This window comes from Camelina sativa, chromosome 11 (assembly GCF_030686135.1).
Source record: "Camelina sativa cultivar CO46 ecotype springtype chromosome 11, ASM3068613v1".
In the NCBI taxonomy this organism is placed as follows: domain Eukaryota; kingdom Viridiplantae; phylum Streptophyta; class Magnoliopsida; order Brassicales; family Brassicaceae; genus Camelina; species Camelina sativa.
In genome coordinates, this window is record NC_141890.1 from 42,540,398 (window position 1) to 42,562,075 (window position 21,678).

Below are 21,678 nucleotides of genomic sequence, written 5' to 3' on the forward strand. Positions count from 1 at the left end.
GAGGTGAGTAATGGCTGGAGCACCTCTTGCCACTTTAAGTCCAGTAATATGCTTCCTCCCCTCTGCCTCCAAGTAGCATTCTTACTAACATCTCCGTGCAGATAACGAAGAGGTAGAGAGACAGAGGGTCATCCTGTCTTAGTCCTCTTGTGGGCATTATTGCTCCAAATGGTTCACCATTAATCAGGACTTGGTAACGGACAGACCGGACAGACTCCATTATCAGATCAATCCATTCCTCTGCAAACCCAACACTCTCATTTCCTTTGCTAGGAATGACCACTCCACTCTATCATACGTCTTGGAGATATCAGTTTTAATGGCAATAAATTCTTCAGAGCATTTGTTATTGGAGCTTATAGCATGTAGTAGTTCATGGGCTATCAAAATGTTATCGCTTATAACCCTGCCCTCCACAAAATCATATTGAGTTTCCGAAATAAGCTCAGGAAGGTATTTCTTCAATCTGTTGGCCAACACCTTCCCAATAATTTTGTAGATGACATTGCAGAGGCTAATGGGTCTGAAATTCACCATTTTACATGCATTCAACTTCTTTGGGATTAAACATATGTTTGTGTCATTCATACCTTTCTCCATAGAGGTCGAGCTGAAGAAATTTTGGACCATCATTGTGATTTGATCTCCCATCTGATCCTAAAATTGTTGATACATGAATCCATTTATCCCATCTGGACCTTGGCAATTTGTGGAGATTGATAATGAAAATTGCTTCCTTTACCTCCTATGTGGTGACATGAGCTTGAAGATTTGCGTTCATCCTTTCCTTTACTGGAGTGTTGTTTGCTCTAGTTATCCAATCTGATAACCCACGTCTTCTGAGGAGAAAAGTTTTTTAAAATAGGCTTATGCTACTTTGCCTAAAGCCACATCAGAGCTCCACTTCTTTCCTTCCTCATCCACCAGTTTCTGAATTCTGTTCTGGGCTCTTTTATATTTTTGGTTGCAACATGAAAATATTTTTGTATTTCTGTCCCCAAAATCATCTAGGACACTCTGCTTTTTTCACGCTAGTATATCACCTCCTGAATGTATTCTTTGTTCAGCTTGTTTTGAGGCACTTCAGCTTCTGACCATTGAAGGGAGTCGTCCTTTTAGCTTCATCTCATCAAGATTAAATTGCAATTCTTGAAGTCTGTATGCTAAACTGGCTTGATTACTCTCTTCCATTTGGAAATTTCCTTTATGCAACAAGCTATTTTCCCCATCATCTTCTCTTCAGAGCATCCCTTATTGTTTAACCAAAGGCTTCCCACTAGATCCGTAAAACCCTCTTGGTGGATCCATCTTTGATCATACTTAAAACTAGCCCACATTTCCATTTATCTCCCATGAGATTGTTGATCAAAGGGCTACGGTCTGAGAAAGCCTTTTTTAAGTACATTGCTTGCGCTTGAGGGAACATCTCCATCCAAGCTTGGTTTGCCACCGTTCTATCAAGCCTACATTGTACCAGTACGTCATTTCTATTAACATATCAAGAGTACTGATATCCTTTGTGATTCACCTCCCATAAGCCATATGAGCTCAGCATTTGTCTGAATTCCACGCAGGAGGTATCCTTCCTCTCTGGACCCCCTAACTTCTCCTTAGGATCCACCAATTCGTTAAAATATCCGGTTAACATCCAAGGATCACTTCTGGTGATCCCTAATCTGGTTAGTCTTTCCCAGAAGTAGCCTCTTTCGCTTTGAACTAGCTCCCTATAGATACAAGTCAAGTAAAACTCCTTATCTTGCCAGGTTATGTGGGCATCTATCATTTTTTATCTGCTTCGAGGATCCTCACACCAACAACCTCTTTCCACATTAGTGCTAATCCCCCAGTTCTCCCTACTAGCTACACTGTATGTATATCAAAATATCTAAGATGACCTAACATATTTTTTAGATATTCCCTTTGTTTTTTGGTCTCACAGAGGATATTCTCTGGAAATACATACCACATATTTCCCTCATATGATGAACTGTCGGGGTATTCCCACCCCTGACAATTCAGCTCAGGATCCTTATTACCACCATAAGAAAGGTTGCATTGTGTTGCCACTGAGAAAGCAGAATGACATAATGGAAGCGATGCCATATGAGCATAATGACTGATTTTTCAGAACTCTCTCTCAGACATGGACTGGATGAAGAGGTCTAAGATCCTAGCCTTTGAAATACAGAAGAAGAATGTTTAGCTTCCTCATTTGATCCCTTCCTTTTGGCACTCCTCGACTTTTCCCCGCTTGATCCAAGTCTCTCAAAAATAGAGGGTGAGTATCTCTTCTTCTCTTCTGAACCCACTCTAGCTTTCTTACTAGCTCTCTCTCCATTATTACTCAGCTTTCTCCTCTTGCTTAGAGACAATAGAGGTTCCTCAGGCTTCTTTGTGACCTCCTCTTCTTGTCCTTCCTGATTTTCCCTTGCTTTTGGTCTCAAAACCTTCTGGGATGTCACTCCTTTTCTTCCTTCTACTTGTCCTTCCCACTGGAGGCGCTCCTAACCGTTTTTGCTTTTGTACCTGGGACTTGAGAACCAACATGGCTATTTTGCTTCAGAATACATCATGAAAATCAAGATTTGGATGCAACTCTTCTTCATGTTGGACCTCTTTCTCCTTGCCTTTAAACCTTTGGGGTTCTCCAATTCTGCTTTGTCTACTTCATTTACTTAATGGCTGTTCTTGAATTTGGAATGGGAAACTGCTTTTTCATGTGTGAGCCTTTTGCAGAGGAAGCACACTTTGAGTAGTTTCTCATATACCAATTCCACTCTGTATGTCTCTCCAGATGAGACTCTAGCAATTTTTAGGAATGAGAGGTTCGTCTGCATTTTTCCATGCTCTAGCCCGCACATATTCCAGGGATGGAGAATTTTTTGCATAGAGCTCACCGCATCCACTTTGCATAAGGTTCTAGACTAGCTTCCACCGCTTGCCTCTTAAGAAGGTGAATTGGTAGTCCCTTGAGCGGATCCAAAAAAAAATCTTTGTCAGAAATTCGGGTCCCAGGTTTGGTTTCCATTGGTCAAGAGTGACTATCGATCCGTTCACAACCATTGTTCTCGATAGAGAACATGGTAAAGGTCACCTTCACTCTCAAAAATGAACGAAACTCTATCCTCGCCTACTACCCTTCCCTTAACCTTTTCCTCCATACCCCAAATCGGGGGAAGAGCCTTCACCAGACCTCCTACCTTGTGAGCTGCAGGATTAAGACATCAAACGATTACACTCATAGAATTTTCCTCTATGAGATCCTTATTTTCCAGATCTGGTACATCAACTGTCACTCTTTCCCCAAGCAGATCCATCTCCTTAAGTTCCTCCAAAATAGAGATCTCCATTTTCTTCCTTGGTCGGTTCATCATCCTTCTCAAATCTGTAAATTCCTCCGAAGAATTTCGGACCCAACGCTTGAAACCAGAAAAAATAAAGCCACATAGGCCTAAAGAAAGCAGCGAGAAGGGATTAAACGATTCGTTGATTGTACTTGCTAATTTCATAGAGAGATCTAAAAATCGCCTAAAAATCGCCATGCAAGCGCCCACTAAAGTTTTTCCCGTGGTACTAGTTTTGTAATTTTGTTGGTTGTCCATTAGATTTTAGTGAAAACCAGATTTAGAAGCTTTATCCATCCTTTCTTTGAACCAAAAAAAAAAACCCCTAAGAGATAAATCTTAGATCTAAACTCTTGTCTCGGTTGTTGTCTCTCCACAGCTAGTCTCTCCATCCGTTCCGTTGGTAAAATCTTAGATCTAAACTCTTGCTGATTTCTCCCTTTGGTCTGTTTTTTTTTAAAATTAGTTTTATCGTACCTTTTATACGTTTCTAGAGAAAGGGGGTAATTTTTTATATCATGACTAAAATAAAATCAATTTGGAAGAGAAAATGTAAACTAGAATTCATTACAATTTATAACTCTTTTATATTGTGATCTAAACAGTCATGAAGATTTCACATGTTTAGATATAATTCTTTTTTGTTTAGCAAATAGTATCATAATTTAAATTTGTCATTTTAAAAAAGTTAATTACAATGTGATAGAATTGGTCAAGTGGTATTTCTCACATTGCAATTACCTGGACTCAAAGTCCACAAAATAAATCACTTCAAAATCATCGTCCGATGTAGTCAATCATTATAACTTCTAGATTCGGTCAAGTGAAAAAGCTAAGCACTCCGGATTTGTAGACACTTGGTGTTACCCATTTATGTTTTGCGGATGACCGTATGGTTTTATCTAACAGGAAGGTAAGGTCTATTGAAGGAATTGTGGCGGTATTTGACAAGGTTGCCCAGCACTCCTGATTGAAAATAAGTATGGAAAAGTCTACAGTCTACCTAGGAGGTTTGTCCAACGCGGATCATCAAGTGATCAAGGATAGCTTTAGGTTTAAAGTTGGTCAGTTGTCAGGGCGGTACTTGGGACTTCCCTTAGTCACCAAGCTCTTCACTTCCTCTGATTATATGTCGTTAATTGAGCAGCTTAAAAAGAGAATAGGCTCCTGGACAGCCCGGTTTCTCTCCTTTGCAGGTCGTCTCAACTTGGTACACTCGATGTTATTGAGTATTTGTAGCTTTTGGCTATCTGGTTTTCGTCTGCTGAGATAGTGTATCCTTGAGATAGACAGGTTGTGTTCGGCTTTCCTCTGGTCAGGACCGGATTTAAACCCTCATAAAGTTAAGATAGATCGGGAGGACATTTCCAAGCCTAAAAGGGAAGGTGGCTTGGGGCTATAGTCATTAACAGAGATGAATGATGTGTACTGCCAACCCATCTAACCCATGTGTTGTCTAAAGTTGATATGGCAAATTGTTTCTCCTGGCGAGTCTCTGTGGGTTAGATGGGTTGGCAGTACTTTAATCAAGCGAGAGAACTTCTGGTCTATTAAACCGACTACTCTTGGTTCATGGATGTGGAGGAAACTTCTCAAATTTAGAGATCTTGTGAAGCAGTTTTGTAAAATGAAAGTGAATAATGGGCTCTGAACTTCCTTTTGGTTTGATGATTGGTCCAACATGGGTCTGTTGGTGGATGTGGCTAAAGTTGATATGGCAAATTGTTTCTCTTGGGGAGTCTCTATGGGTAGATGGGTTGACAGTACTGTAATCAAGCGAGATAACTGCTGGTCTATTAAACCGACTACTCTTGGTTCATGGATGTGGAGGAAACTTCTCAAATTTAGAGATCTTGCGAAGTAGTTTTGTAAAATAAAAGTGAATAATGGGCTCTGAACTTCCTTTTGGTTTGATGATTGGTCCAGCATGGGTCGGTTGGTGGATGTGGCTGGTGATCAAGGATTTATTGATATGGGGATCAATAGGTACATGATTGTTGCAGAGGCGTGGGGAAGACGTCATCAACGGCGGCATCGACAATGCTCTTTTAACTCAATGAAAGCAGAACTTGAGTTGAAACGAGATACCAGTAATTCCAGAGAAGATGTCGTGCTATGGAAAGGTAGAAATAGGAAGTATAAGCCACAATTTCCCACCAAGGACACTTAAAATCAGATACGCTCCATGGTTTTTGAGGTCTCCTGGCACAAGAGTATTTGGTTCACTTACTCAACTCTGAAGTTCTCTTTCTATATGTGGTTAGGGATTCGCAACAGACTCTTTACTGGGGACAGACTGCTGCAATGGAACAAAGGAGCTCAAGAGGCGTGTACTTTATGCAATAATGCCACTGAAACACGGGACCATTTATTATTTTCCTGCAGTTTGAGTGCTGAGGTCTGGAAAGCTTCGGCAATGAACATTTACAAGGCAAAATATTTCTACCAACTGGCACACGATCATCTCTTCCGCTTGTAGTGATTGGGGTGATTGACTTCAGCGGTTTTTGGCTCGTTCTGTTTTGCAAACTACAGTTTACAGCTTCTAGCAAAAGCAAAATGGGCAGACGCATAGTGAGACCATGCAATCCGCCTCTTGCCTTATCCACATGATAAACAAGCATGCGGGACCAACTTCTAGCATTTGGACTTATGGACGATAGACATTATAACAATGGGTTAAAAGCTTAGTTTGGCTCTCGATTTTAAGTTTTAAATGTATTGTTTGTTTAAAACTTTTCAGAACTATTATGCAATAGTTGTAAAAACGTATTTTTCATTTGAATATAATTTAACATTACATTATAATTATATAAAAAATGTCAAAAAAGCTAAGGCACATTTTTTTTTCAACAGCTAATGCACTTTACATAGATATAATCTGTAATATAATGGAGTAGTGCTATACGCACATGTTTTGAAGCTTAAGTATGTTAATACTTTCTCACATGTTTTGAAGCTTAAGTATGTTAATACTTTCTCACATGTTTTGAAGCTTAAGTATGTTAATACTTTCTTTTAGAAGTGGATACTAGCGTCGCATTAAAAAAACGTGTACTAGTTGAAATCTGCTTCCTAATTCATACTGAGTATGCATATCAAGAAGGTGTAGAATTTTGTTAGGAGCTATTGAACAGCAAATAAGGAAAATGAAAGTTTTAAATAACCTAAAGATACAATCAAAACACCCGAAGATATTTAGACTTCCACCTCAGAGAAGTTTATAAATAAATAATTGGAAAGTGGCTTAAAACAAAGAAAACATCAACAGACAACAATTGTAAGCAATAAAACCAAACAAACCATGGTACTTTCCTACCCACTACTAGCTGAAACATGATGGTTGAAAGAGTGAAGAAAAGAGAGTTTTGCACCAATGTATTTTTTTTTATATTATCGTTTTTTGAATTATTTTTTTGCCACATTATTTTCGAATCAGTCGGACGGTTTAAGTCATATATAATTAAATTATGTTTTAATCATGTATCTTTAATCCGATGTTCATTTAAAGTATCTTAAGAAAAAATCCTACAAAAATAACTAGAGACGATATTGCAAGATGTTATAATAAAACACACCGTTGCTATGCTCTGCATCTTCTCGAGATAACATTGTTCACACTTGGCAATTGGCATGAAAGAGTAGTCTGAGTAGACGAGGGGATCTTATCAACTGGTCCTACCTACTTATTATGCTACTACATCACCAATAGAGATAGACACTGCTTGTAAAAGATAGAAACCATATTAAATTCTAAAGTCAAAAAGTGGTCCTAAGACTAAGATTAATCTTCATAATCAACTGTTCCATTTATCAATAATGTAATTAGATGTTGGTCGTCCAACGACGTTCGGACTATCATCAATAAACGTGCATTTATGTGTAGTTGTATAATTTATGATAAGAAGAAGAAGTCAAATCTATTGTCGAGGCTTAGTTTGAATGTGGCACCGTCATTGGAGTTTTCAGTTTGGTTTATTCGGTTTTAAATAATGCATGACTCAAACTTTGTCTGATTTGATTGAATCACGTTTTGGTCTATATAAAGTATTGTGAATAAAATAAAACTAAAACAAAATAATATTTATGTTAAACATATTGATTATAAAAAGTTTTTGGTGGTTATACTTATACCGTCTAATATGCAAAGACTTTAACATTGCTACTTTGCAGTTTGGCTTGATTTGGAAACTTGGTTCAATATTTTTTTTTCCATTATAGAATTCTCTTCTGTTTAGTTTTGAAAAAAAACATACAATATATAATTAATTCATTTTAACTTAAAGTATTTACTTATAAAATAAGTACGATTTAAAATTGAAACTTAAAAATAATTGCAGCGTGACAAAAATAAAATAATTGTATTTATTTAACAGGTTTAACTCAACACTAATAATATTCTTGGTTTTGAGTTAGTTTTGATTAATTAATTTTTTCGTTTCAACAAAATATAGAGAAAATATATTACTGTTGTATTTAGTTTTAATCTGGTGTTTGACCAAAAGAAAGAATAATATTGTTTACTTTCAAATATAAAAAATAGTTTCATTTTTGTTTATATGCATTTTTAATATATTAAAAATTAAAAGAGTATCATCAGTTGGGTCCGGTTCACTTGTTCTTTTGTCCCACATCCCAAATGTGAACCGTCTAGACGCAAACGTAGAGTCTTCGTTACATATCTCTCTTCCCTTCCCTTTTGTCTCTTCTTGAAGTAAGAAAAGCAACTCAAAGCTGGTTGAAACTTCAACGTCCCTCCTACAATCTCTCACCATGTTCCGACTCAGAGCTCACGGCAAGAAACCCATTACCATCACCACCACCACAACCACCTCATCCACCGCCTCCGATTTCCTCTACTGGTCACCAGAATCATCCCCCACAGCTCTATCTTCTCCAAGAGACATGGATCCGACCATCTGGTCTAACTTACCAAATCACCTCCTCGACCACATCCTCTCTTTCCTCCCTTTCAAAACTCTCATCTCCTTAAGATCAATCTCACGCCATCTCCGATCTCTCATCCTCTCTCCATCTTTCCTCTCCGACCATTCTTCCTTCTCTCTCCCTTCTTTCCTCCTCCTCTCTCATCCTCAATCTTTCAACTCCTTCCCTCTCTTCAACCCAAATCTCATCTCCTGGTGCACGTTACCACTCCCTCGCTCCCTCTCAGTAACCTGCGCCTCTTCTCTCCTCTCTTCTTCCCACGGCCTCCTCTGTTTCTCACGTTCCACTTCCTCTGTTTCTTCTCTCTCCATCTTCAATCCCTTAACCAGATCCTCAAGATCTATCAAGTTCCCTAGCTACTCTTTCCCCTTTGAGCTTCTCTCTCTTGTTACCTCCCCTGACGGCTACAAAATCTTCACTCTTTGCCCATCTTCCTCCGCCGCTTCTTCAAGATCTGTTTGCCTCTACGACTCAAGTGATCGCACCTGGAGAAAGTTCGGCGGCGTTGATCAGGTCTTACCTCGTGGGTTTAATCAAGATGGAGTCTTTTACAATGGGTCTCTTTACTTCGCTAGATCCGAGCCTTTTCTAATCGTGAGCGTTGATTTAAACGACGGGAAATGGACAACAACAGCCACCGGACACGGTGTTTTTCCGGCGGAGGATCACATCACGTTTGCTAGATTGGTGAGTGATCCAGAGAAGAAGATACTGTACATGGTTGGAGGTATTGGGAGTAATGGGATTTGTAGGAGTATCAAGATTTGGGAATTTAAAGACGAGACAGAGAGTTGGATCGAAACTGAAACATTACCGGACATTGTTTGTAGGAAGTTCACTTCGGTGTGTTACCATAACTACGAGCATGTGTACTGTTTGTGGCATAAGGAGATGATTTGTGTTTGTTGTTACAATTGGCCTGAGATTCTGTTTTTTCATGTTGGGAGAAGGACATGGCATTGGGTTCCAAAGTGTCCTTCGCTGCCAGAGAAATGGAGCTGTGGGTTTCGTTGGTTCTCTTTTGTTCCCAGCTTGTCTGCTTCTGTTTAGTTATCTGTTATTTGTTATTGTGTTTGTGTTCAAAATCTCCATATTTTTTGTCTTATATCAATGGTTTCGTTGGTATCTCTTTGTGAAATAAAAGATTGGTAATATTTAAAATGAAGCCATGATATTTTTGTTGTTTAATATTTCTGTTGATGTTGCAATTTTCGAGTAGTCTTTCCACTAGGGATAAAATTTGCACTATTGAAAAGAGTGGTTAAGATTACTTGGGACACTAGGGGTTGACACGTTACAAGGAGTGTCCCACGGTTCAAGCATCGCATTATGCCATTGTCACAAACTGATTCCACGTGAGCCAGTTCATCGGTCCTGTCACTTTTCCACCTGTTGTGGTTGCTAATTGCTATTTCAACCTCATCAGAGCTCGAGAACCTTGGCAAGAAGAGAGAAAGGGAGAGAAAAGCGCTTAAGAAAGAAATTGTTAGAATGGTTGGTTGCTACAAACGAGGGAATCATCCAACCTACACCTAACAATATAGATTAATAATCTAAAGCATTCTACACTTCTCAACAAATATTCTACAACTCTCTTAAACATCTCACTACTATATACCGGTTGGTTTTTCAAAGTTAGATTAACATAATTGTGTTATGTGTTAGTTAATCGACCAGATTTAAAACTTATAGTAAAATGTGGTAAAGAAAAAGTAGTTCTAATTCAAACAAAAATATGATAATCATTTAGTCAAAAGATTTCAAATAGACTAAAAAATTTATAAAAAATCATATAATGACTGTCGTGGTGTTTATGCGGGTCATTCCAACATGCGACTAAAACATGTAATCGGAGAGGCATGCATGACTCATGTAGGAAAGTACCTTTGGAGTTAGGCACACCAACTCAGTTGAGTTCGAAGATTTTGTCTCTGACCAAAGATGTGACTTTGAAGAAGGGATTCCATCATCCCTGATGAACAAAAATGGCCAGTGGGACGAAGATTGAGACTTTGGTCTTAGAGTTTGTCGACCGTTGCACAATTTTTTGGGAAAATCTCGTGACAGGTGAAAAATCTTAATATTTTTAAATAATTGAGAATTTAATTTGAAACTTAATAATAGAAAATAGAAATAATTCGTTCTTTTACGTGTCATCTGATTTTGTTTTCACTAAAAATAGCAAATGCTCCAAAATATCTAGAGAAAATATAGCAAAAACACTAAAAATAAATCTTTAAACAAAACGCAAGAAATCATACACAATTTTTTTGAGAATAGCAAATTTTCACATTGTTGCCATTCTTCTCATCTTCTAAGAGAAGGAAACTCAGGAGATGAGAAGAAAAATTTGGTGGTTGTTTTTAAACAACAATTAATACACATCAAATCTTTGATGCGACATCAACTTAAAGAAGAAGAAGCTGCGTTGATCTTCCAGAAGATCCTCCATGGTTCAAGCCATGGATGGTTCCTGTGATGATGCTTTTCGTTCTCTTTGTTTTTTCTATTGTAGGAATCTGTCGACGTTGTCACAATTGTCGTCGAGGCGAAAATTCTCCCAGTATCCATCCTATCACCTAATTATTTAGACTTTTTTTCTTTTGATAAAATGTAAATCGTCGTTGGTGAAATATACATTTTACAGTTTCGCCGTATCAATTTCTTATCACTTTAGTCTAATGAAAGACAAACAAAAAAAAATATGACAAAAACTAAGGATAATCAATGCGGAAAAATAATAGTACACGCTAGATGAAGAATAAGAAAAATAATTTTTCTTTATTTATGATTAATCTAAATGAAATTCAGAACATAATATAAGTACAACACACCACAAGACATGATGGTTGTTCTCCGGTAGTTTTCTGACGCTCAAAATAATAAATAAATTATGTAATTAGTTTTAAAAAAAAAATCACTGTGCGCCCTAATATGGGATCTAACATTTAAGTTCAACATTTTGTCGAACATATTTTTGTTTTTGTAACTAATTACATAAATTTATTTAATTTAGTTTCAAAATATTGGCTTTGTTTTTTTTTTGTCGTCTGGATTTATTATTGATTGCAAATTATGATAACAATTACATATAATTCTATGGGCAATTCCTTCCGACCCTATTAGATTTACTACAAACACTCTTGCTCTCCTACTCCATGCTCTTGATGGTCACTTTCTTTCTCTATGCTCACCTTCATGTGTATGTAGAATCACAGCGAACAGCGATAATTGCACATCACTGGAGATCGTCTGTAAATTTGTCTCTATTAATCTGCACAATTAATAAATCGCATTATCCAGGGTTCGAATCCCAGACTTCCTAGTGTAAAAGCATTAATGAACCCTAGGCCAACCACTGGGCCAAGGGGCTTTCACTATTGGCCTTGTTTTACTTTCAATATTTTGGCCATATTGTTTCCCTTCTTATCATTTAACATTTTCTATATAAGCTATATACAATATATAAAAATTTTAACTTCTAAATGGGGGTTTTAATTTTGGACGCCAACGCCTGTTTCACTAGGCTTCTTATTCAGGACCGGCTCTGATTCAGTCTTTCGCAGCAATTCCTCAAATATGAGCTAGAGATCCTTCGGGGCCAACCAACCAAAAGTCGAGTGCTCAAGGAAAAACTTACACATGTCAATCTTAATCTCAATATTTAATCTATATTCTTCTTCAATAAGATAGTTGCTCGATAATGCGAGCAAGTCTATAAGAAAATCTCTGAAGTCAAGCTTAAATGTTTTATATGTACATAAAATAATATAAAAATACACTTGTACAAATTTAGACATTTTATTGAATGTGTGTTGTTACATGATACCAAACTCTATTAGCTAGTGGGTAAAGTGAGTGTGTATTGTCAGATGTTAATATGTCCTACTTTATCCCATGAAACATTTAACTTTTGTTTAATAGTCCGACCAAGAATTAGTTGCGTATACGTCCAAAATAACACCGGCAAGACAATGGAGAGATGTCCACTATTTTCGTTTTGATATCTGACTATGAATCCCATTTGTCCACTAACTTTTTATCTTTATATATTGGTATATTCCTTTGCTAATGCGAATTAGAATCAGTGTAATTAGTCAAAAACTGAAAAAAAAAAAAAAAAAAAAAAGGAGAGGAATGAGAATGAAGATCGACACAGACAGCATAGTGGTGCCATTAAGTTTGTTGATAGCAGTGGGATACCATGTCTTTCTATGGAGCACCTTCAAGCACAACCCTTCTCGTACTTCCCTTGGCATTGATTCCTCCAAACGCAAAGCTTGGTTCCGTGACATCAAAGAGGTTCTTCTTCTTCTTTTTTTTTTTAGATGTTTGTTCTATGTAGACTTTGTTTTGCGCTTATATGTTAAGACAAAGAAAATTATATATTTTCAAATTTGAACTAAACCAAAATATTTAGGCAACTATGATTTTTTTTACATACTTTTATCTTGTTTTTTTTTCGTTTCTTCGTAAAGTTTTCAAAAGATGATTGAAATATGTATATGTATTGCGTATTGCAAATGTGAGCACATTTAATTTCTTTACCCAAAAGAATAAAATTAGTTGTAAAACGCAAACGGAATAAATGGCGTTGGCGTTTACATGTAACACATATGACATATCTTCAGTGAAAAATCAGAAACTAATTCACTTGTTTCTTTTTCATTTGAAACAATCAAACCCCTTATGTCTTTGTCATTTTTAATAACTATTAGAATATGTATATGCAAGGGTAAACATACTACTCATTAGTTTTACGTTTGCACAATAGGTCTTAGTTTAAATCTTCAACGCAAACAAAATAATCGGCGTTGTGTTCACATTTTTTATAAAAATATTAGTTTTTACGTTGTACAAAAATAAGTCACATGTAAAGTTGTAAAACACAAAGACAAAATTCTGCTTTTACAAGTAAAATGAAATAAATCCCTAATGTCTTTGTAGATTTTTTGTTGTTAATAAATCAGTTCTTGTTTTGTTGATCATAATGAACACGCAGGGTGATGATAAGACCGGAATGTTGGCTGTACAAAGCTTGAGGAACAAAAAAATGGTGACAATTCTCACGGCTTCGATCGCCATACTTATCCTCCTTTCTCTAGCCGCGGTAACTAACAACGCGTTTAAAGCGAGTCATCTCATCACCGCGGCTGATGACATCTTCTTCGGCTCACAAAACGCTAAAATCTTCGTCCTAAAATATGCCTCTGCCTCGTTGCTTCTTGCGGCGAGCTTCTTCTTTAGCTCAATTGCCCTGAGTTATTTTATGGATGCAATTTTCCTAATCAACGCGATTGCTAAGAAGCCTGAAGGAGACTGCGACTGCGGTTTTGATATCACGGGGACAACGTCGTTTAGGGAGTATACAAGATTGGTGCTGGAGAGAGGGTTTTTAATGGCTATGGTTGGGAACAGAGTTATGTGCGTTTCTGTACCGTTGTTGCTTTGGATGTTTGGGCCGTTACCTGTGCTTGCGTCTTCATTAGGCCTTGTTTGGGTGTTGTATCAGTTTGATTTTCCGTCGAACGCTAAAATTTCTGTTTGTAAACCATAGAGATATACATTGAAAATTTGGTTGTATTGTAGTCCAGAGTGGTTTAGTAAAAATAAACTATTTGACATTTTGGGCCTAGCTCGACAAGGAATACAATTTCGGAACCTAAAGCTCAATTAGCTCGACATCTATTGGTCTGGAAACCAACCTAGAAAAGAAGATACCGAGAGATAAGATCGAATCTACAAAAAAACAAAATTCCACGAAGATAATAGAAACAAACTACATCGAAGAATCGACACCCCGGAAATATAAAAGGGGGAGCTCGTCGACACCCATAAGAACCTTAGGCATAAGTTTACTCTAGAAAAACCCTAACTTGCGAATAAAACTAGTTAGATCTCTCTTGTAATCTTTTAGCGGTTCTTGATCATATAAAAAAATCTATTTTTTTTTAATCTTTCTCTGTTTTATTAATCCAGTTTAAAACTTAGCTGTGTGAGTATTGCTTGGACATCCCTATAATTTGGTTGCATTTAATACACATATATGCCGCCATCCAGGTACATTAATTTAAAAACAAAAATTAATTTTAAATGCTGTTACTCCAAATTGACTTGAGCATATATAATAATTACAAGAAGAGTGTCAATTTCATAGAACGAAATAGGCAGAAAAATTGAACAACTCGAACAAAAATAACGATAATCATGAACATAGAGCAAAGAAAAAGGAAAAAAAACAGCAAGTAAGTTATGTTATTCAAGTGATATTGTCTTACATACGCCGAGACAAAAGACTATGATGTAGTCCCACATTCAGGCCATTGTGAGCAAGAGGTGCATACATCTATAGATCATCCGAACTCAATAGCTACATTGCAAAAACGGGAAGAAACAAAAGTGCTTGGTTAGGAGAAATATTATAAACAGAGTTAAGGAAAGAATGTTACATGGTTTCTTGAAGTACAAGAAACGACCAAGAATCAAACAAGACAAAGAGTTGTGTTACCTTGATTTGCAGCTGCAAGAACTTCACGTAATGGACGGCGTCTTCAAGCATTGTGCTTATATCGACCTTTGTCCCATTAGGAACTAGGCTCTGCAATGTCTTTAGCCTCCCGTTTATTCTTTCTCTTCGTTTCTGCAACATACATCAACATTATTATTCCACAAAACCTAACAACTCAAATCAGCAATGATTTGTTTAGTTTCTTGAATTACCCTAGCATATAGGCTCTGAGGATCGGATGCTATCCGTTTGTTGGGTTTTGCTTTGCGTGTAAGGCTTTTTGATGTATTAGCCGTTAAACCTAAAGCTTTCTCATCATCTGAACTATTGAATCTGCTTAGGCTCTGACCATCTCTCCAAGCAGTGTTAGGCTCGGTGACCAAATTATTTTCCGAGCTTAACTTTTGCTTCTTCATCGGTTTCATCTGCTCCTGCTTAATTTGTGGTAACCATTATCGTTTGCTCATTGATACCGGGAGGTACAGGTAGTGGCTTAGCATTTGACAAAAAAAAAAATTGAAAAAACAACGTTTTGAATTAAAGCTTACTTGTCTTGAGTCGACATAGAGGTTCATTTGGTAATTGGAACCATCAAGAACAGCCGGATAGTTCCTTTTCAGACTCGTACCAAATGGGAAGAACTCATCGGAAGAGAAAGCATCAATCTCACTAGGAGCATTGTAAAAACTGGTATCGTCAGATGAACATTGGTCAAAGTTGAATATCCCTAAAAGAGACTCATATTCACCATCAACCAAAGCTCCATTCTCCATAGCAATGCTTTTTTTAGGGTGCAAATTTCAATGCTCAATTTTTATCTTTTCTTTTCTTAGGCGTGCGTCTATACATTTATATATAGCCGCGTACCAGCTCATATCAGAGGCTTGAGGAAAATACACTTTTGTAAGAAATATGATAAATATTTTATGGTTGGTTACAAAATCTTAGTCACTGTGTCTTGAACAAGTCTTAAGGTTCATAACGTACCATGATCAACTACAATTAGTCAACTTGTGGGGTCGATAAAAGCCAAGTTTAGACAGAGTCAATGAAGAATGCCACTCCATTGCATGACGATCGAGTACATTATATATTTTTTATATATAGAAAGATTCATGTTTCTCAATGAATGTCAAACATTTTTATGTGAAAGATCAAAAAGAGAATAAAGAAAGAATATATGGGGCGCCCCACGATATGTACAAAAAGCGTCTTGTGACAATGAACTTGTTTTTTTAGTTTTCTACCTTTTCGGGAAATAAATAGTCCATTAATCCAAATGTAAGTTTCTTTTCCGCAATACATTGATGAATCTTACATACGTTGGGGGTTCGGACTGTGTGTCCAAATCACGATTTAGCTATACACGAATTACTTAAACTAATTTAATTGAATTCGTAAAGAGGATTGTATAGAAGAGATACTTTCTAGTTTAAACAACAAAGTTACTCGTGCCTAGAGCAAGTTTAATGGGTTAATGCTAATGTTGTCGTTGTGTAACTGTAATCAGCTTGATTCAAATTCCTACAATAATACGTATTGTTGAAAGATAATAAACATAGAGATACTGAAAAGACCAAAGGACGGCACAATATTATTTGAGATTCCGACAAGATGAGATTCATACTCGTTTGCGTGTCTTAAGATCACCCTTACATACACAAACAAATAAAATTTAATATGTCAAAGGTCATTGTTCATTATATAAACAAATAAACACAGCTCGGAAATGTTTTGTTGTGTCTAAGTTCGATCAAGGTACAATGCATTAAATCTTACGGATTAGCTGTTCATTGGTGGTTAGACTTTTTTCTTTTAACCTCCATTTGCTAGATTATAAAGTTTTATTTTCTTTCTAAACATTACAAAAATATATACTAGCTGTTGTTATTCTATTGATGATTCAGTTCCATGACATGTTGTCAAAATAACCAAGCATGCATAATCTCTTTCCAACGGTTTTCCTACTGCAACATCAAAAAACCAAAGGTTTAGAGATCATGCACACATTATTATATGTGTGTAAAGGACATGCATGACCCATATGTTTTCCAAGATTTTATGTATGTAAGTCATTGTTTCTCATGCCACCAATGCTGCTAAACCTGTTTTGGTAGCGTGAATTAAACTTGGTAGTTCCACCACCCCTACAAATAATTACACTTCATTGGGCTTGCCAAGTGGCGGTTGGATCCTAACCAGGACTCAGTAACCTTAAATGTAAACCTAGGAGAATATGTACAAATTCCAAATATACTTTATATTAAACAGTAATAGGGAGTGATTTTTTAATACAATGTGAATGAGAGGACAGCCCAAGTAAGAATGACAAATAATAAATGTTAAAGCAAATAGCATTATGAACTTTCTCTATAACATATATAGGTGTATGATGTGTACATAAAAATCAAAGTATGAAGTATGAATTTCTTTTCGGAAGAGATGACCAATATCAATTGATACAAGAACAGAGACGGTATAATTAGTTTAGAGAATATTGTGTATATTCCTGCAGGGTTATGTGGATTACATATACACTAAAACGATTCATTCTAGTTTCCTAATCAACCAAGATATGAAATTTTTTTTTTGGTAAGGGACCGGGAGAAGAATCTCCCAGTATTTATTCAAAAACTAAAAAATTACACATCAACAGAACGTGGAAACAAAGAACCAAGTTCATCCTCTTCAAAAATCTGACATAACTCCGAGGGAATAACAACCAAGGAGTGAAAACCTAAAGGTAACGAAAAATCATAGTTAGCCGATTAGCCTCCCTGTAAATGTGAGTAATCCAGACTGGCCAGTCCTTAGCAAGAAAGCCATGGCACATGCGTACCAGGAAAAACAGGGGGTGTAAATCACTAATCCCTGTGTTAAGAAAACCCACCGCTAGCTTCGAGTCCACCTCCAACTCAAGACAAGTGTCACCCTTCTCCCAAGCAGCACACAGCCCATAATAAACTCCCCAAAGTTCTGCTAGACTTGCCGAACACCGCCCTATGTTTAAAGCGAACCCCCCACACCACTCCACTGGCCCGCACTGTCCCGTAACACTCCTCCGGCTGTCGCAGGACCTGAATTACCATGTGAGGCACCATCAGTGTTCATTTTCATCCAGCCAACACTCGGTTTCTGCCACCCAATCAACTGCTCAACCCGAGGCGGTTTCTTAGTCAAAGATTCCTTTTGAAGATTCGCAAGTGTCACCTCCTTAGCCAAATCTTTTGAGAAAACGCACTCGATCCATATCCCATTCTCCCCAAACACGTTCCCACACCTCTATTTCCAGCCCCACCATACGGCCATAGAGAACAAGGTGGACCATGGAACTCCATCAACCGACCGTCCATCTGACAAATTCATATCAACCCATTCCAACAGAGCACTATCAAAGAATACCTGATGCCTCTATGTCGGAAGTAGTGTCTCCCACACTCCATGCATAGCCGGACAATCTCGTAAAATATGAATAATTGTCTCAACGGTTCATATTTCCGACGCAGAGGGAGAGACTACAAGTACTAGAGAGAGTAAGAGTGTTCTTATGGTTAGTTGGTAATCGAGCAATTATGACTAATGTGGAACGACATCGAAGGCACTTGTGTAAAATATGGAGTGTGGGAGGTGGCACCAGTTCGACTTTACCGTTAACCAATGACTAGCAATGGTATCTCCAATCTTATATTTACTCCGCAACACATGCGCCCACAAACTCTCCCTATCATGAAGGAGTCTCCAACCCACTTTAGCAATCAGTGCCATATCCATCTGTTTTGCAGTTCTAAGTCCTGCACCACCTTCCCTCTTAGGCAAACAGACTCTCTCCCAAGATAGAAGATGTAATTTCCTTTTCCCTGCTGTGCTCCCCCATAGGAATGATTGATGTTTTATCCAGAGAGGACAATATCGATTGAGGGAGCATCATTGTGCTCATGGAATGAACCGGAATAGAAGATAGCACCGCTTTAGTAAGTGTCAGGCGCCCAGCCAAACTCTGAGAGTGGCTCTTCCAACCTGCCAAACGCGAGGACACTCTCTCCAAAATAGCACTAAATGTCTCCTTATTCATCCTTTTATGAAGGACCGGCATCCCCATGTACTTACCTAAGTCCTTGTTAACTTTAATACCACTCGCTTCACTGATGAGCCCTAGATCACTCGAGACATTGTTGGAGAAAAATATTTTAGATTTATCAAGAATGACCTTCTGCCCCGAGGCACCACAAAACTGTTCCAACACACTCCTGAGAACCCTTATTTGTGAGACTGAAGCTTCCGCAAATAGAATCAAGTCATCTGCAAAACAAATGTGGGAAAGCTTAGGACCTCCTTGAGATAACCAAATCGTCTTCCACCTTCCACCTATCACGGCCCTATCAATGAGATGACACAAACTTTCCATACAGAGAACAAACAGAAAGGGCGATAACAGGTCACCCTGTCTGAGGCCTCTCAACGGCTTAAAGGCCTCTGTCTTTTCTCCATTCCACAACAGAGTGAAGGACCAGCAATGCACTGCATTATCCATTGGACCCAAACCGCTGAAAGTCCTGCCAATCGAAGTGTATCCTCAAGGAAATCCCATCGGATCCTGTCATAAGCTTTTTCCAGGTCTAACTTCAAGAGCATCCACCCTTTACGACCCTTTTTCGGCCTCATAAAGTGTACTGCTTCCTGCATTACCACAATATTGTCAGTTTCCAGTCTCCCAGGAATAAAACTGGACTGTGCAGGTCCCACCAGCTTCGTCATGACCCGCTTCAGTCTTTCTACCATGGTCTTCGTAATAATTTGGAACAGCACATTGCACAAACTAATCGGTCTAAACTGGGTGATGCTCTCAGGTTTAGCCACCTTAGCAATAAGCACCAACAAAGCGTCATTAGTATCCGACGGAAGTATCCCTGTAGCAAAAAAGTCCAGAGCGAACTTCACCACTAACTCACCAACCACCTCCCAACTCTGTTTGTAGAAAACCGGTTGATATCCGTTTGGTCCTGGAGCCTTCAAATTCCCCATTCCCTGGATAGCATGTTTAATCTCCGAAGCAACAAAAGACTTCTCCAGGACCAGCTTATCCATACCTGACAACTGCATGAAACCTACACTCGGTAACTTCTCAACTACCTCCTCCACATCTTGCAGAGAGTACAGACGCTGGTAATACTCTACAACCAGTTTTTCTAACTCATGCGTATTAGTAATCCAGTTCCCCTTATTATTTTTCAACATCTCAATCTGGTTTCTCCACCTCCGAATAATCGTGGACATATGGAAGAAAGTAGTATTTCTCTCCCCGCAAGTAATTTATCTCTCCCTAGATTTCTGGAACCACAACAACTCCTCCTGTTCTAGAATCAGGTCAAACTCCTTAATCAAGCTCTCTTCTCGGCTCAGCAACTCATCAGTTGGAATAAGCTCTAGTAGGGTTTGGACACTGTCTCCTTCAGCAGTATCTCCTTACGTTTCTGAACCACACTAAACATCTCCCTGTTCCATTTGGACAGTGTTGATTGAAGCTGTTTCAGAGCATCAGGAGTGCTCAAATCCCTTCTCCAAGAAACCGACAGCAGCTCCTTGAATCCCTCATGCTTCATCCATGCCGCCTCAAAACGAAAGGGTCTCCTTCGAACATCCTGTGATGTCTCGGGAGATAACTGCACATATAGGGGAACGTGATCCGAGGATAAGAACGGCAAATGTGCCACCTTAGCCTCCTGCCACAACAAACGAGCCTCGGGACAACAAAGAACCCTATCAAGGCGCTTTGCCACTAGAGAACTCTCAACGCGCCCTCTCCTCCAAGTAAATTGCTTACCTTGGAAGCCCATATCAATCAACGATGACTCATTAATCCAGTTTCCAAACGCCACAGAATCCGGCGAAAGTCTACCATTTCCTTTGGAGCGTTCATCAACCCTCACGATCATGTTAAAATCCCCTCCCACGATTAAAGGCCCTACCACACTTCGCATAATCTCTCAAAGCTGATCCCCCAAAACCGCTACATCTGCTCACCGTCAGAGCTGCGTAGACGACAATCAGATTCAATATCATCTCCCCATTAACAAACTTCGCATATATGAATTGGTCCGAAGACTCCACCACCTCCATCTCGCCAATCCCAGACCGCCAAAGTAACCATAGACCCCCACTCTGACCTGTTGCATCGACCCAAATATAAGAATCAAAAGAGGGTGACGAAAATAGAGTTCAACTCACCTTGGGAAAGACACCTTGGGAAGAGAAACATGCACCAAGGTTTGAATCTTCATTCAACTTACTATCTTTATTATCTTTTAGTTTCAAGAACAATTAAGACTTGGCTTTGTTACCAAGTTTTTTATCACTATATAAACTCATGTAATCTCATTTGAGAATAACCAATCAATTTTCCTTTTCATTTTATTAGTCTATCTCTTTGTTCTTTGTCTAGAACATTTTCTTGTTTCTTGGTGTGTAATATCCAAGCAACAGCCTTCTTTTGCTGGACTAGTGTGTCATATCTAGCAGCCATTGGAGTTGGGAATATCAGCATCCTTCCGCAACTGCTGTGCGACCCTTCAATCCATTAAATCTCCCTTGTTGCACCTTTCAACTTGGCAAGTTTCTATCCTTTCTAATCCGGCTGAGTGATTCTCGAATTTGGGCGTATCAAGTGGTATCAGAGCCACTCAACCGGTATTTGTCTGTTCATCTTCTCATCTTCCATTTCTAAATACTTCTTCTTCTTCTTTCTATCTTAAATCTGGGTCATCTCCTTACTTAGGCCATTTCTATTTCAAAAAAAAAAAAAAAGATTTGCATTTAGCTAGGTCGTGGAAGAAAAATCCTGCTGGCTGAGGAGAAATCTAGCCTTGGAGTGGTTAAAACAGA

At 38.2% G+C, this 21,678-nt stretch overlaps 5 protein-coding genes and 1 pseudogene across 6 annotated transcripts; 4 read left to right on the top strand and 2 right to left on the bottom strand.

Annotated features, from left to right (window-relative positions):
* Positions 1–5,025: 5,025 nt before the first annotated feature.
* Positions 5,026–5,823, top strand: LOC147935300 (uncharacterized). Its single transcript, XM_087472939.1, has 3 exons — positions 5,026–5,204; positions 5,271–5,467; positions 5,609–5,823. The coding sequence occupies exons 1-3, from the start codon at positions 5,026–5,028 to the stop codon at positions 5,821–5,823; spliced, it is 591 nt and encodes a 196-aa protein (XP_087329065.1).
* A 1,976-nt stretch (positions 5,824–7,799) lies between these two features.
* LOC104725150 (F-box/kelch-repeat protein At5g43190) lies at positions 7,800–9,456 on the top strand. Its single transcript, XM_010443757.3, has one exon. The coding sequence runs from the start codon at positions 8,118–8,120 to the stop codon at positions 9,339–9,341; it is 1,224 nt and encodes a 407-aa protein (XP_010442059.1). The 5' UTR covers positions 7,800–8,117; the 3' UTR covers positions 9,342–9,456.
* Positions 9,457–10,627: 1,171 nt separating this feature from the next.
* LOC147935301 (uncharacterized) lies at positions 10,628–10,940 on the top strand (annotated as a pseudogene).
* Positions 10,941–12,370: 1,430 nt separating this feature from the next.
* Positions 12,371–13,926, top strand: LOC104725152 (uncharacterized). The gene is made up of 2 exons (XM_010443759.3): positions 12,371–12,593; positions 13,294–13,926. Exons 1-2 carry the CDS (start codon positions 12,429–12,431, stop codon positions 13,846–13,848), a joined length of 720 nt encoding a protein of 239 aa, XP_010442061.1. The 5' UTR covers positions 12,371–12,428; the 3' UTR covers positions 13,849–13,926.
* Positions 13,927–14,374: 448 nt separating this feature from the next.
* LOC104725151 (transcription factor bHLH139-like) lies at positions 14,375–15,691 on the bottom strand. 2 transcript variants are annotated; one of them, XM_019232498.2, is made up of 4 exons: positions 15,348–15,691; positions 15,012–15,233; positions 14,800–14,931; positions 14,375–14,661 (listed from the first exon to the last, which is right to left on the bottom strand). In XM_019232498.2, exons 1-4 carry the CDS (start codon positions 15,570–15,572, stop codon positions 14,638–14,640), a joined length of 603 nt encoding a protein of 200 aa, XP_019088043.1. In that variant the 5' UTR covers positions 15,573–15,691; the 3' UTR covers positions 14,375–14,637. The 2 variants fall into 2 exon arrangements, with proteins under 2 accessions (XP_019088043.1, XP_019088044.1); XM_019232499.2 differs by having other exon boundaries at positions 15,012–15,230; positions 15,348–15,648.
* A 4,531-nt stretch (positions 15,692–20,222) lies between these two features.
* On the bottom strand, positions 20,223–20,777 carry LOC147935302 (uncharacterized). Its single transcript, XM_087472940.1, has one exon. It carries the CDS (start codon positions 20,775–20,777, stop codon positions 20,223–20,225), a length of 555 nt encoding a protein of 184 aa, XP_087329066.1.
* Positions 20,778–21,678: the final 901 nt, after the last annotated feature.

What these genes read in the sequence shown, in the direction of transcription:
- LOC104725151 (XM_019232498.2), bottom strand. Translation starts at nt 15,572, where the DNA reads ATGGAGAATGGAGCTTTGGTTGATGGTGAATATGAGTCTCTTTTAGGG. An exon ending in TCTATGTCGACTCAAGACAA is followed by an intron (nt 15,234 to 15,347) that starts GTAAGCTTTAAT and finishes CCACAAATTAAG; the next exon opens with CAGGAGCAGATGAAACCGAT. An exon ending in CTCAGAGCCTATATGCTAGG is followed by an intron (nt 14,932 to 15,011) that starts GTAATTCAAGAA and finishes TGTATGTTGCAG; the next exon opens with AAACGAAGAGAAAGAATAAA.
- LOC104725152 (XM_010443759.3), top strand. Translation starts at nt 12,429, where the DNA reads ATGAGAATGAAGATCGACACAGACAGCATAGTGGTGCCATTAAGTTTG. An exon ending in GGTTCCGTGACATCAAAGAG is followed by an intron (nt 12,594 to 13,293) that starts GTTCTTCTTCTT and finishes ATGAACACGCAG; the next exon opens with GGTGATGATAAGACCGGAAT.
- LOC147935302 (XM_087472940.1), bottom strand. Translation starts at nt 20,777, where the DNA reads ATGCGAAGTGTGGTAGGGCCTTTAATCGTGGGAGGGGATTTTAACATG.
- LOC147935300 (XM_087472939.1), top strand. Translation starts at nt 5,026, where the DNA reads ATGGGTCTGTTGGTGGATGTGGCTAAAGTTGATATGGCAAATTGTTTC. An exon ending in AAATTTAGAGATCTTGCGAA is followed by an intron (nt 5,205 to 5,270) that starts GTAGTTTTGTAA and finishes TGATTGGTCCAG; the next exon opens with CATGGGTCGGTTGGTGGATG. An exon ending in AGATGTCGTGCTATGGAAAG is followed by an intron (nt 5,468 to 5,608) that starts GTAGAAATAGGA and finishes ATATGTGGTTAG; the next exon opens with GGATTCGCAACAGACTCTTT.
- LOC104725150 (XM_010443757.3), top strand. Translation starts at nt 8,118, where the DNA reads ATGTTCCGACTCAGAGCTCACGGCAAGAAACCCATTACCATCACCACC.